Below are 13,597 nucleotides of genomic sequence, written 5' to 3'. Positions count from 1 at the left end.
TCCAGTGAATTTGAATGAAAACGTACTAATTTACATTACTGGTTATTCAGCTCACAAAGCTGTAAAAAAATTGAGTTGCAAATTATGCATAGCCTTTATCACTGGTGACCATGTGAATGATGAATATGTCAATAATTTCAATCGAGGTGGGTTAACTGTGGCATCAGATTTTGTGTTGTATTTAGGTTTGTTCGTGTGTGCTATTATGCAGAAATTAGTGTCTGAAGAGTATGAGAGTAAGTTCCTTTGTTGCAGCAGTCAAAAATTACTAACAAAATTGGTGGAACAAGAATCACATGAGGATGACAGTCTTAATATATTCGTTTCAGATGTCTGCACTTGTGGCAAACCAGTGTTCGATATTTGTAAGCAAATTGTATCTACCTTGTCTAACGTACTACTCAACAATTACTGTAAAATTAAAAAATGATCTTGCAAGTACTTGCTGCTCTGGCAAGAAAAGAAAATTAGAAACATTGTGTAGAATTCCATGATACATTGCAGAATCCTATTGAATAAAAATTTAAGAATTATGGGTGTTTTTTATTTTGAATAAATTAATGTGATGTTTGCAAATTCAGTCTGCAGGCCTTCCCGAGAAGATTTAGACAATAAAATGACTAGTGTTACCTCAATTTTGTATTTTTAAGTATTATTATTATTATTGTTATTATTGTCATTATTATTATTTGTACAGTTCATAACAAAATTATTTCGGAAAATAGTAACGAAGAGTAATATTATCGAGCCCATATGACGTTAGAAACTGAATTATTTCCTGAATTGTCATATATTAAGTACGCTATCTGCTGGAATCATCTTTAATTCACTCACTGAAACAACATGATTAATGTTTTATGAACACATATCCAACAAAATTTGAGAATCTACTTTTACTTCATGGTAGAATTTAGGAACATTTTACATCCAAGTAGATGTCCGCCCCCAAAAATACAGTGTAGCGGCATTGTCACATTCAGTATGGTGGCCTTTCATCAAGTCGGCTGTGGTATTCACCAACTTTTTCCAGTAAGCTCACGAAATTACAAATTCATTAACATATTGCAGCGATTTAAGAGTGAGTATATAGGGAAGTGAACAAGAGGAGTACAAACGTGAGTCATTTCTAATTTTCATGCTGATGATTTTCAGAAAAAAATAAGTTAATTTAATGAATAATAAAATCTCAAACTACGAAGAAATCAGCTGCCTAATGTAAGTTAAATGACATCAGACATAAGTTCATTATGAGTGTTTGCAATATAAACTAAAAATAAGCTGGCTAATGTAAGTTAAATGACATCAGACGTAAGTTTATTTCAAATGTTTGCAATATAAACTAAGAGGAGGGAGAAGCCTTCATAGATCCTGCAAGAGATGAAACATAAAACAGGTTTCTTCAGAAGAAGAAGCAGAAGAAGAAATGAATTTGGTACCACAGTTTTCTTTCAATCATTATTCTATTAAATTCAATTTGGGAAGACCGAATAAAAGACTGAGACCGTAACAGACCACGAGGCCTAAAATGGGAGATGATGATGATGAATTATGTTAAATCCATTTGCATAAGCGGAAACAAAGTTTGATGGTAATGTCTTGTTGATGCCCTAAGTTTTCGAAGAAATTTAAGGACTCTACTATATATTAAATCTATTCCCACTCAAATTAATATCTTGTAGAAGGATTTTCAAGTTTAAAGGCCACTTTATGTCACATAACTTCCTAATCATTTCTCCTTGTATAGACACTGTGTTATGTGCAGAACAAATACGTAATTTCCTGCAGATTATTTGTGTTCTTCTCTAAGCCTCACAATTATGCATATGAGAAGGAAAAGCTTGGCTCAAAAATAACATATGTTGAAATTTTAAATGTATTTTAGTGGTGAAAAATGTTTAAACCTCTTGGTCCCTTAAATTCTTGACTAATGAGATTGCACAGAATTGAGAATTTGAGAACGAATGTGTGCTACATACTTTAATTAAGCTGAGGTCTCAGCACAGGTCTTGCACTAGCTTGTGTTCATTGTAACTACCGACTGACAATTTTTTCCATGTCTTCAATAATAGCAGTAAGGCGCTGCCGTGTCTTCTTGTTGTTCTGACATGCACAACTCACGAGAGCCAGCAGCTGCTTGCATGAGTATTCCTGGAAATATATAGGAAAATAGTGTAAGTTGAAACAGTAAATATATTATAGATATTTATCAAGGTTGGGCCATTAAGCTTGGAATATAGTTTTTCTACCACCATGTAGACAGTAATACAGCGTCGTAAAATAACCAAATAAAATAAAAAAAATAGACAGTAATGTAAAATTAGTAACATAGCCTGTACAGAAAATTATAGAATTAAAGTTTGTTCATGTAATAATGCATTATAAGAGGAAGAATATCGGGCACTGGGAAAATTACATTGGCCAATTGAAAGCACTTTAAACATATTGTTAAAACATTGCAGCCCTGATATAAGCCTCCAATTCGAAAGACTCTTGCAACAACCATTCTCAACAAAGAATATGGAGATGTCTAAATAAGATATGGATGAGAGATGATGTACCAATTAGTAGGACAAAATCAATCATAGTTCTTATATTTAAAGGAGGAGATGTAAAATCATATAACTACAAAGCTATCAGTTTATTGAATACAGGATGTAAAATCTTTACTAGTGTAATCAAAAACAAATTACATAAACATTATGAAATACTCTTTGGAGAAGAACAAAATGGCTTCCGAAAGGAAAGATCATGTTTTGAGGATATTGTAACTTTTTATACTGAACAACAATGTAATTTTATTATCTCAACAATAACTCTTCACTTTCTACAATTTAATTTCACTCCAGTTAACAATGGGATTTGCTCTCTGCACAGCAACACAGCGTTTGTTATTGCACTCCACAAACGACAATGACAATTTACTTGGACTATTACGAAAAACAATGAACTGTTAATCTTAACTAATATTCACAAAGCACTATTTACAACACAGAACTGTCAGTTCTCAGTTCACAGCTCGTTTGTCTTGGCTAGTTCTTCTAGCTCAGTCACTCGCGTTCACAGAATCTCGAACCCCAGACCTTCAGAGATGATCCGCTGCACTTCGAACTCAGGTCCCCCAACTGCGGTCCACTGCACTCGAACTCCGGGCTTCAGGCTCCACAGTTACGGACACAACTCAAGTCGCGCTCTGGTCTCGAAGCTGGCTTCACTGCTACACAAGACTAACTCGCTTACTGTCCAAATCTGCCTGTAACAACACTGGCTTACTGACTGACTGACTCGCGTTCACTTGCACGTTGTATTTATAACTAAGCCATAGTTTCTGGAGAGTTCGCAGTCGGTCGACAGATGCCTAGAAGATAACGGATATCCAGACTTCTCTCGATCTTTCTCCTCAGTCACCAGCTGCTTTACTTCCCCAGTGCTCCGTGGAGCCCGTGTCGACTCACGCACGACTTGCTCTCTTGCGGACGCTGGTAGTGAGTTCGAATCTCACGTCGCTGTCACAATATTTTACATTAGAATTATTAATGGAAAAACATAGGGAATTCAACATGAAAACACATAATGCCTTTAGTGATTTTGAAAAATCATTCGATAGAGTGAACAGAAGTAAATTGCTAAGTGTACTAGCCACAGACCATGTATCACAACAACTTATAGTAAATATATATAATTTCTATAAAACAAATGTAATTGCATGAAATGTGACAATAAGTGATCAAAATGGACAGAAATGCATATAGAAGGAAGACAAGGATGAGTGTCTTTCATTATTGTTGTTCATTATATATATCTACATAAACCAGGTGTTTCAGACCACCAGTATCAGCCTTTTTCCTCGAAAACTATTATGATACTGGTTCTTCATAAAAAAATTTTGATAACCAAAACCTATGTAAAGAACCAATTGTTGGTAGTACCATTTCCCGTAACAAACCGGAAGTAGGGGTACCTGTGGTCAACTTTGAAATATCAAATGAGAACATGGGTCACTGAAGGTGCCATTGGAAACTACTTTTAAAAAGAAACAACTTTTACTCAAACTTTTCTTTTCAAACTTTTATTGTTTACACACAAAGAAACAAAAATGGTATTTCCTGAGAAATGTTGTATGTTGTTTATGTACGTACACTCTTCATAGTAAGTCTTCAAAATGTCCGCCACCCTGTGCTAAACAATATTCTGATCTCCTCCTAACATCCGTGATTGCACGGAGAACTTCAGCACAGCTGAGAGACACACATGGTGTGGCTTGTCTAATTCTTTGTTTCACGTCTTCTCTAGATGTTGGACGCACCTGGTAGATCATGTCTTTAATTCTCCCCCACAAGAAGGATTGCCTGTGACTTAGGATTGCATCATAATACATTGTTTAGAATTCTCAAAGACAACAAATTTCATTCATACCATATTTATCTCCATCTGGAACTTGGAAGACATGACTTCCACACTTGTGTTGATTTCTGCAACTGGTTTCCAAACATGGACCGTGATTTCGAGCTCAGAATTCTGTGGACTGATGAGGCAACTTTCAAAAGCCATGGTCAGGTAAATCTCTACAATGCCCATTAGTAGTCTCCGGTCAATCCACATTGCCTATTTGAAGTGGATTACCAGCACATGTGGAGCCTCAACACATGGTGTGGCCTCCTCAGAGTTGTAGGACCATATTTTTTTGAGGAGAACTTGAATGGTAGAATGCATGCTTCCTCCGAAACATGTTGCACCAGTTGCTTCATGATGTTCCCTTGTGCTTTGGTTAATGATATGGCTTCAGCAGGGTGGCTATCCGGCTCACTTTTCACGTAGGGCTTGGTGAGTTATTAACCAGTTATTCCCCTATGGTGAATTGGACGAGAAGGACCAGTATCTGGCCTGCCTGATCTCCTGATTTCGCTCCAAATGACTTCTTCTTGTGGGGGAGAATTAAAGACATGTTCTACCAGGTGCCTCCAACAACTAGAGAAGATATGAAACAAAGAATACAAAAGCCTGTACGTCTCTCAGCTGTGCTGAAGGTCTCTGTGCAATCACGGATGTTAGGAGATCAGAACATTGTTTTGCACAGGGTGGCGGACATTTTGAACACTTACTATGAAGAGTGTACATACATAAACAACATACAACATTTCTCAGAAAATACCATTTTGTTGCTTTGTGAGCAAACAATAAAAGTTAGAAAAAAAAGTTTGAGTAAAAGTTGTTTCCTTTTAAAAGTAGTTTCCAATGGCACCTTCAATGACCCATGTCCTCATTTGAAATTTCGAAGTTGACCACAGGTACACCTACTTCCAGTTTGTTACGGGAAACGGTACTGTCACCAATCGTCACATAGGTTTTGGTTATCAAAATTTTTTTATGAACAATCAGTATCATATAGTTTTCGAGAAAAATGGCTGATACGGGAAGTCTGAAAGAACCTTATATTATATATGTGTTGTTGTTGTTTTCTAATGCCAGGCGTTTGACAATAAAGTCATTTGACTTCTTGCACACCAATATTTTTCAAAGGTATTATCATGGCCAGCCTCTGAAGCACAGATTTTGAGGTGTTCCGAATCCATTTCTTGGTTTGAGTTGCACAATGGGCAGTTAGGGGACTGATATATTCCAATTCTATGCAGGTGCTTGGCCAAACAATCATGGCCTGTTGCCAATCTAAATGCAGCTGCAGACGATTTTCGTGGGAAATCGGGAATTAACTGTGGATTTTTATGCAGAGAGTTCCATTTTTTCCCTTGGGATTGTGTTATCAAATTTTGTTTGTTGAAGTCTAAGTATGTAGATTTAATAAATCTTTTCACAGAGTAATACGTAGATTTAGTAACAGGTCTGTAAGTAGCAGTGCTGCCCTTCTTTGTTAAAGCATCCACATTCTCGTTTCCCAGGATTCCACAATGGGATGGTATCCATTGGAATACAATTCTTTTATTGAGTGATATTAATTGAGAGAGCATTTTAGTTATTTCTGCGGTTTGAGATGAAGGTGTCTGTTTAGAGGCTATTGATAAAATAGCTGCTTTGGAGTCTGACAATATAACTGCATTATTAAATTTATTGATGTGGCATAGAAGATTCCTGAGACTTTCACTTATTGCAATGATTTCACCATCAAAACTTGTTGTTCCATATCCAAGAGATCTATAAAGTGAGAAGAGACAGCACGTAACACCTGCACCGGCACCTTGTTCTCTGGAGATCAAGGATCCGTCGGTGTATAAATGTAGCCAGTTTTATGGAGGGTACCTAATATTAATTGTCTCTAAAGACAATTGCTTCAGTATTTCAGTGTTTACTTCTGACTTCAGTATTTCTTCTGTTAAATTTAGATTATATTCTATATTTAATGGAGTTAAAGGGTTTGGTTTAATTTGTAAGTTTTCTTTTAAATTCGGGATATTGATTTTCTGTTTTAATTCTTCAACCATGGATATGAAACTTGTTTGAGTCTTTAATCTACAGAGAGGACTGTATGAATGCCAATTGTTTCCTGGTAATCTGATAAGTTTTTCATATTGAATCAGTGCTTTTTCTTCTATTGTCATTTTGATGCTGTTAATATTAGTGAGGGATCTCATAGAATCTATTGGAGTTGTTTTGATTCCACCAGTAATGAGTCTGAGAGCTTGGTTTTGAACATATTCTATTTCGTTTATGAAAGGTGAAGTAATTAAAATTTCTCTGCAGTATGTCAGCACTGGCTGTATAAACATTTTGTATGTAGTGTTCAAAGTATTCCTAGAGCATCCCCATTTCTTTCCTGCTAGTCTTTTTAGAAGGGAGAATCTTTTATGAGCTATATATATATATATATATATATATATATATATATATATATATATATATATATATATATATATATATCAGGCAATAAGGGGGTGAGAATGAGATAGTCCACAGCCACACTTTTAACAAAAATGGTTTTATGTGTGAATTCACTTCTTACACATATGAGGAAGCTACTATTAAAATATTATAAAAGTTACTCAATAAATTACGTGAATATACGTCAAAGAAATTATGATACCGCACCTACTAGTATTGGATTCTAAGCCTTTAACACACTTTCCTGTAAAACTTTCTTCGTGGCTTAGGACTATATCATTCTCACCTTTTCAATTAGAGTGTGGAAAAAATTGCCTCATGGATAAATAAAACTCAACAGAAACTTACAGTTAGATTCACTACTTTTTCAGACGATTTAGCTCTGATGTCATCTTCAGAAGATGATTTACAACGTTCGGTGTATAATTAAAAAAAAAAAAAATTGGACTTAAATATGATATGAAAATTAATAAAGAAAAAAACAAAAATTATGGTCTTCTACGGAATATACCCTGTGCCTAGCAAAATATGTTTGAATTCAAGAATATGTTGTTGTTGTTTTCTAACGCCAGGCGTTTGACAATAAAGTCATTTGACTTCTTGCACTCCAATATTTTTCAAAGATATTATCATGGCCAGCCTCTGAAGCACAGATTTTGAGGTGTTGCGAATCCATTTCTTGGTTTGAGTTGCACAATGGGCAGTTAGGGGACTGATATATTCCAATTCTATGCAGGTGTTTGGCCAAACAGTCATGGCCTGTTGCCAATCTAAATGCAGCTACAGACGATTTTCGTGGTAAATCGGGAATTAACTGTGGATTTTTATGCAGAGAGTTCCATTTTTTCCCTTGAAGTCTAAGTATGTAGATTTAATAAATCTTTTCACAGAGTAATACGTAGATTTAGTTTAGAATTCAAGAATATTAAAAGAGTATATTCATTTACATATCTCGGATACATAATATCCTTTTTTGACGAGATAGACATTCATTCTTCTATCCATCAATAAAGAAAACAGGATATTCACCATAATTTAGAGAGACTTTACTTCTTCTTTCCTCCCAGTATTAGTATGGCGTGTTACTGTACGATTTAGAATCTAACAGCAATGAAAAAAGTGGTCAGCCCGGGAATATCAATTCACTCTACAGTTCTACAGCACATGTTTGATGAAAACTTCATGAAACAAGTTGGTGAAAACATCAAACTATTCAACTATTTTATTCAACAAGTGTCAATAGACTAAATTCAAATTGCTGATGCAGTGGATAAGTGGATGTAATTGAAATTACCGGATGGATACTCAGAACTAAATGAAGTTGTTCCGAAGATACGAGAATATATTCTCATAATTTATGATTTCGCTGCAAACGTCTTACACCCAGACAAGAAAAAAAGAACAGAAAGAAGAGGTATGTATGAAGGCTAATCATAAAGTAACTTCCGTTTCCATATAAAGCAACTAGTAATCAGCTCAGCAACACCATCTTTGCAGTGAACGTTGTGTGATTCAGTACACTTCGAGCAGTGGTACAAAGAGGATTGTTACTGTTACAGTGCTACACATATTCAAAATGTATGCTCTATTGAGAATTCCGCCAGCTGTGAGATACACTCGGTGATACAATTTCTTGTGGCAAAAACTGCAAAGCGGCTGAAATCCATCATGCTGCGCTCTGGGATGATTTTTTTTTTTTGGTATGACAATGCCCTCCTCTAAACTGCGCAGCGTATTGTATCCAAACTGTAAAATTTCAACTGGGAAGTGTTTGGTAACCCTCCATATATCCCTGATTTAGTACCTAGTGATTAGCAACTTTTCATGCATATGAAGAAGTGGCTTGCATTGCAGCACTTTGATGATAACGAAGTATTACATTTCAGCATCATAGATTGGCTTCAGTTGCAGGAAAGAGACTTTTATAACTGCAGTATTCAAAATCTCATTAAAAACTATGCTAAGCATTTCAATTTAACCGAAAACTATCTACAATAATAAGTCGAAGTTTGTAGTTTCAAACTGATGTGAACAACTCCTGTAACCATACTGCCATTTTTATTACAATAAAACAGAAGTTACTTTATGAACACCACTCGTATATATGAACATTAAATTAGGAACCTCAATATCATGTTTAAATTAATGCAAAATAATAATGTCTCTACTCTAAAATCCAAAACCTGAGAAACTCTTGAAGTGCTTAACCATTATGTTGTGTACTGTGTTTTTGTTTAATGAACTCGGTGGAGCTGGATTGAAAGATCTAGCAAAATTCAACAATTCTAGGGCAAAATATATTTTTCTTAAATTAAGAAACAAAGGTGTTAATACTTCATCTGCTTCTAGGGCCTTGCTAATTGCAAGGGCCTTGTCAAGCTTGCAGAGAAATTGCTAAATGTTTCTGCTTCTTCTGCACAATTAAGAGTTTTCAGCGAATAGTCTTATATTCCAATGAATATATCCACGTAATGAATACTGATAAACTGAATTAAAACTAAAGCAGATACTTTAAAATGGCTGTAAACTGTAGTTTTTATTCTTATATTGTGAACTGAAATAGAAATAATTTAAGTCCCTACTATGCTCTTACTACAAATTAATATATTCTGTATTCTGTCCCTACAATCCTCTCAAATTCATTCCTGTAACATAAAGTTAATTTTCTGCGTACAGATTATGTAACAGTAAGTAATATCCTACATTACATACTCTTAGGGTTGCCAACTTTTTTTGAAGAAAATACGGGAGTCTAAAGAATCTGCAGAATTTCACATAGAAAATTGACAAATTATTCAGTTCGATTATAAAAAATAGAAGGAAAAAAAAAAAACGTTATTCTACACTTCAACAGTTAAGCTTAAATTAAGAGTATTTAGAGACAGGTTTTGGCTCGCGTAATGGTTTTTAATTTTTTTTTTTTTTCAAATTGAAAAAATTCTCTGTAATTTAAGTGATTGCGATTTGCAGTTGTCAGTTGATTAGATGTGTCTGCTCCTGTTTCAAACATCTGTTCACTTATTGTTCATGAGAGAAAACACCATTTCTCCCTCTCTCTCACTCTGTGTGCATTACTACCTGGTAAGCTTAGAATAAAACTCGCATGTTTTTCCAAATTACCAATATTAACATTTTTTATTTCAATCTGGTCAGCATTGAAACCCATTTCTGCCAAGTATTTAAATTCTATAGAAACTGCACATTTTAATGCATCTCTGGAACAACAAAATTTAACATGTAAATCATCTTCATTCACGGCAAAATTAAATGTTTGAAAAAATAAGGGAGGAAAATGCTCGAAGAGAAGAAAAATAAGGGAGCCAGTAGACTATTAAAACTTACTGCCAAATATGGGAGATCCCGGGAAATACGGGAGGGTTGGCAACCCTACATACTCTACAACAGAATACAGATGTAGACTACGTATTTACTACTGAGTATTTTCTACTGACTTAACTCTAATACGAGTATTTATAATATAAAACGACGAATTTTTCAAAATCTCTCTCTAAATTCATTTTCTTCCATAAGAATTGACCACATTGTACGTTCCAACAAATAATGTGTTTAACAACTTTCTCCTAACAGTTATATTACCGACTGTTCTGTATGGTTGTGAAACTTGGACTCTCACTTTGAAAGAGAAACAAAGGTTAAGGGTGTTCGAGAATAAGGTGATTAGGAAAATATTTGGGGCTAAGAGGGATGAAGTTAAAGGAGAATGGAGAAAGTTACACAACGTAGAACTGCACGCATTGTATTCTTCACCTGACACAATTAAGAACATTAAATCCAGATGTTTGAGATGGGCAGGGCATGTAACATGTATGGGTGAATCTAGAAATGCATATAGTGTGTTAGTTGGAAGACCTGAGAGGTAAAGTCCTTTGGTGAGACCGAGACGTAGATGGGAGGATAATATTAAAATGGATTTGAAGGAGATGGGATATGATGGTAAGGACTGGATTAATCTTGCTTGGAATAGGGACATCAGGATAGGGACTGATGGCAGGCTTATGTGAGGGCGGCAATAAATCTGCGGATTCCTTATAAGTCATTTATAAGTAACAAGGTTTCTCCTAAATTATTTAAGCTATCTAGGCCACATAACAGACAGAAAATGAAGTTATACACACAAAATAAACAACTTCAAAAGCAAACTAAAAACCCATTAGGCATCACAATACCAAATGACAAACTCCTCTTTAACCAATTACGTGCAGTAGTTGGTTATGTTCCAATAATTATTAATCCTTCAACAAACATCGCTTCTCCTGAACAAATTAATGTATCTAAATCATAAATAATAACAAAATATTAAACTATATACACAAGTAAAGAAGAACAAGATGTGTCAATGTTTACACCCAGAGCAGAATCCTAGATCATATATACCCAGATTGCTCGGCCTTATAGGCTTTGATGGTAACAACTTTTGTCAGGTTTACTATGCTCCCATCTAGTTGTTACATAGGGAGTCACGTCATAACTCCCATTTGAATTGCATTAGCAACTGTACTGCCATCTTGTGTTCGTTTATGGCGGATGAGTGGCGGTTGTTCTCTTCAAAGTGCTACCGATTTTAATATAGGGATGAGCAATCTGTTACACATGTGATCTGGGGCATAATGAAGTAGTATGAACTGCTACACATACTCCATGCACGATATTCACAAACAGATCAAACAAACTGACTCTGCGACTTATCAATCATTCTAAAAGTCTGGTATTTTATGAATCTCAAAGGCTTATTGTTATCTATGCCTAACACTGGACTCCATCCCAAATGAAAATTATTCATTTTCATTCCTCTTTACATTATCCTTCTACCTTCAATTCAGATATCTCGATAGTCTCACTTTAAATAAATATTTAGTAATCAAATCTGAATGTAGATGAAAGAGGTCCATGAATGCGAACATAAAGAATAAAACATAAAAAAGTTTTCATAAAATATAATGTCCTAAGAATCCAATGAAAGTAAATGTAGATAAAACCAAATACCAAAAAATATATTATCCACACAAGATAAGAAATCAATCAATATCCAGCTTAATAATAAAGGGATCCCATTAGAAAGTACAAGCAGTGGATATAATATTTGATACTGAATTCAATTGAAAACATCTTATTAACAACATCTTTGATAAGACACAATAGCATATTTAAATGAGTAAAATAATTAACTGAATCCAAATGTAGAAATCAAAGAAGAACTCTCAACATGGACTATCAAATGTAAGTGAAACTCACTATATAATGATGTAATGAAATTCTTTCCATGACAGCACCATCACACTACAAGAATGAAACAGTATAGAATCAAGTATTATGATTAATCACCAGTGCTGTCAAATTAACACCTATTGACGCCATAAGAGTCACAACAGAAAATAAATCACTAAAAATGAATAAAAAATGCATTTATTTAATACGAAACATTTAAAGAAATTACATAATACACTATTTTTTTAAAACTACTCTTGCTTCAGGTAGACTGAAGACAGAATAGAATTTGTCTGGAGTTGAAAAATTAAGAAATTAATTCAGTTCACCCCATCACACAGATAAATACCAGATATGCAAAAACACAATGGAATATACAATTTTTTTTTGTACAATGGCAGGGCCCTTAACTTGTCGTTATTCGTCCTGACTATGAACAGCTCCTAGATGTCACTAGTGCCAAGAAGACAGGACCACTTAGTTCGTCAGAGACTATCCAAAGTACACTGCAGGCAGTGGGTCTACATTACATTCATAATGAAAGATAAGAGAATTCTTGGAATGTTACATGGGAAGTGGAGTAACCGAAGAAAATCTGTGTGTTGCCTGGGCCACAGGCTTGCCCAATACAAATTATAAATTCAGGGTGAAGCAGAATTTGAACCCGGACCCCCTGGGTTATAATTCCAGTGCTCTAGCAATGAGCCACATTAGTGGATTCAATCATTCTCTATGTACACCCTTTGAGATGGAAATTGGTCGCTGTTCAGAGACAAAGTCTCACCCCGGAATAGCTCAGGAATCATGTTTGCTGTGTTGACAAGCATGCATTTTACAAAGAGAGATTCAAATCTCGGTCTTTGTAACAGAAAGGAAGAACTTTATCACCAAGCCATAAAGGCTTTGTAGGAAATATGTTCCTTTTTTCAAATTCCAGTAACTGTACGGTTGGTAATTAATACTAAATCTAAAGCCACTTTGATTATAAATAGTCTCATTATATAAATTATGGACTTAAAATGGATTTTGTATTATGACTCACGTTGTGTTCTTTAACCCAGGCTTCCAGGGCTGCTTCTGGAAGATAATAGGCCTTCACATACTGCTCCACATAATCCTTTCCAGGGATGGGGCGGATAGATGTCAGCTTTTCCAGTTTCGATAGGAACTGAGTGAAATCCAGTTGCATGAGACCACGTCCTCCATTTGAACACTTTTTAGCATTTGAGAACCTGAACCACACAATTAGACAATGAGCTGTACATGATGCCGACAGTAAGTGGGAAGCTCCACTCTGAGGATGAGGAGAAATATCTAATGATTGTAAATGTGTTCAGAATTGATCAGTTCAATTAATTTTTTGAAAAACAGCTTCAGTTAAAAAAAATTACAACAGGTGAATAGCTTTACATGCCTCATATCTTCACGAAAACTACGTGTGAGTGCAAACACCTGTCGACAGGTGCATAGCTTTATTATGCTGCATAGCTTTATTATGCAAACAATACGCAAAACAAAGAGGACAAGGAGAATTCAAGAA

General features: G+C 35.0%; 1 protein-coding gene across 4 annotated transcripts in view; it reads right to left on the bottom strand.

Annotated features, from left to right (window-relative positions):
* Vps50 (vacuolar protein sorting 50) overlaps window positions 1–13,597 on the bottom strand; it is a 167,168-nt gene that overhangs the window by 64,042 nt on the left and 89,529 nt on the right. For 2 of the 4 annotated variants that reach the window (XR_011331986.1, XR_011331987.1), the window contains exons 17-18: window positions 13,100–13,289; window positions 1,977–2,148 (exon numbers count right to left, since the gene is read on the bottom strand). Coding sequence is in view for 2 of the 4 variants with exons in the window: in XM_069825148.1 (XP_069681249.1) it covers window positions 2,032–2,148; window positions 13,100–13,289 (307 nt within the window). In the remaining 2 variants the exon portion in view is untranslated. Of the gene's footprint in view, window positions 1–1,859; window positions 2,149–13,099; window positions 13,290–13,597 lie in introns of those variants that run through there. The other 2 variants (XM_069825148.1, XM_069825154.1) reach the window with 1 other exon arrangement.

Source organism: Periplaneta americana, chromosome 1 (assembly GCF_040183065.1).
Source record: "Periplaneta americana isolate PAMFEO1 chromosome 1, P.americana_PAMFEO1_priV1, whole genome shotgun sequence".
NCBI lineage: Eukaryota > Metazoa > Arthropoda > Insecta > Blattodea > Blattidae > Periplaneta > Periplaneta americana.
This window is presented reverse-complemented; position numbering and strand designations above follow the sequence as displayed.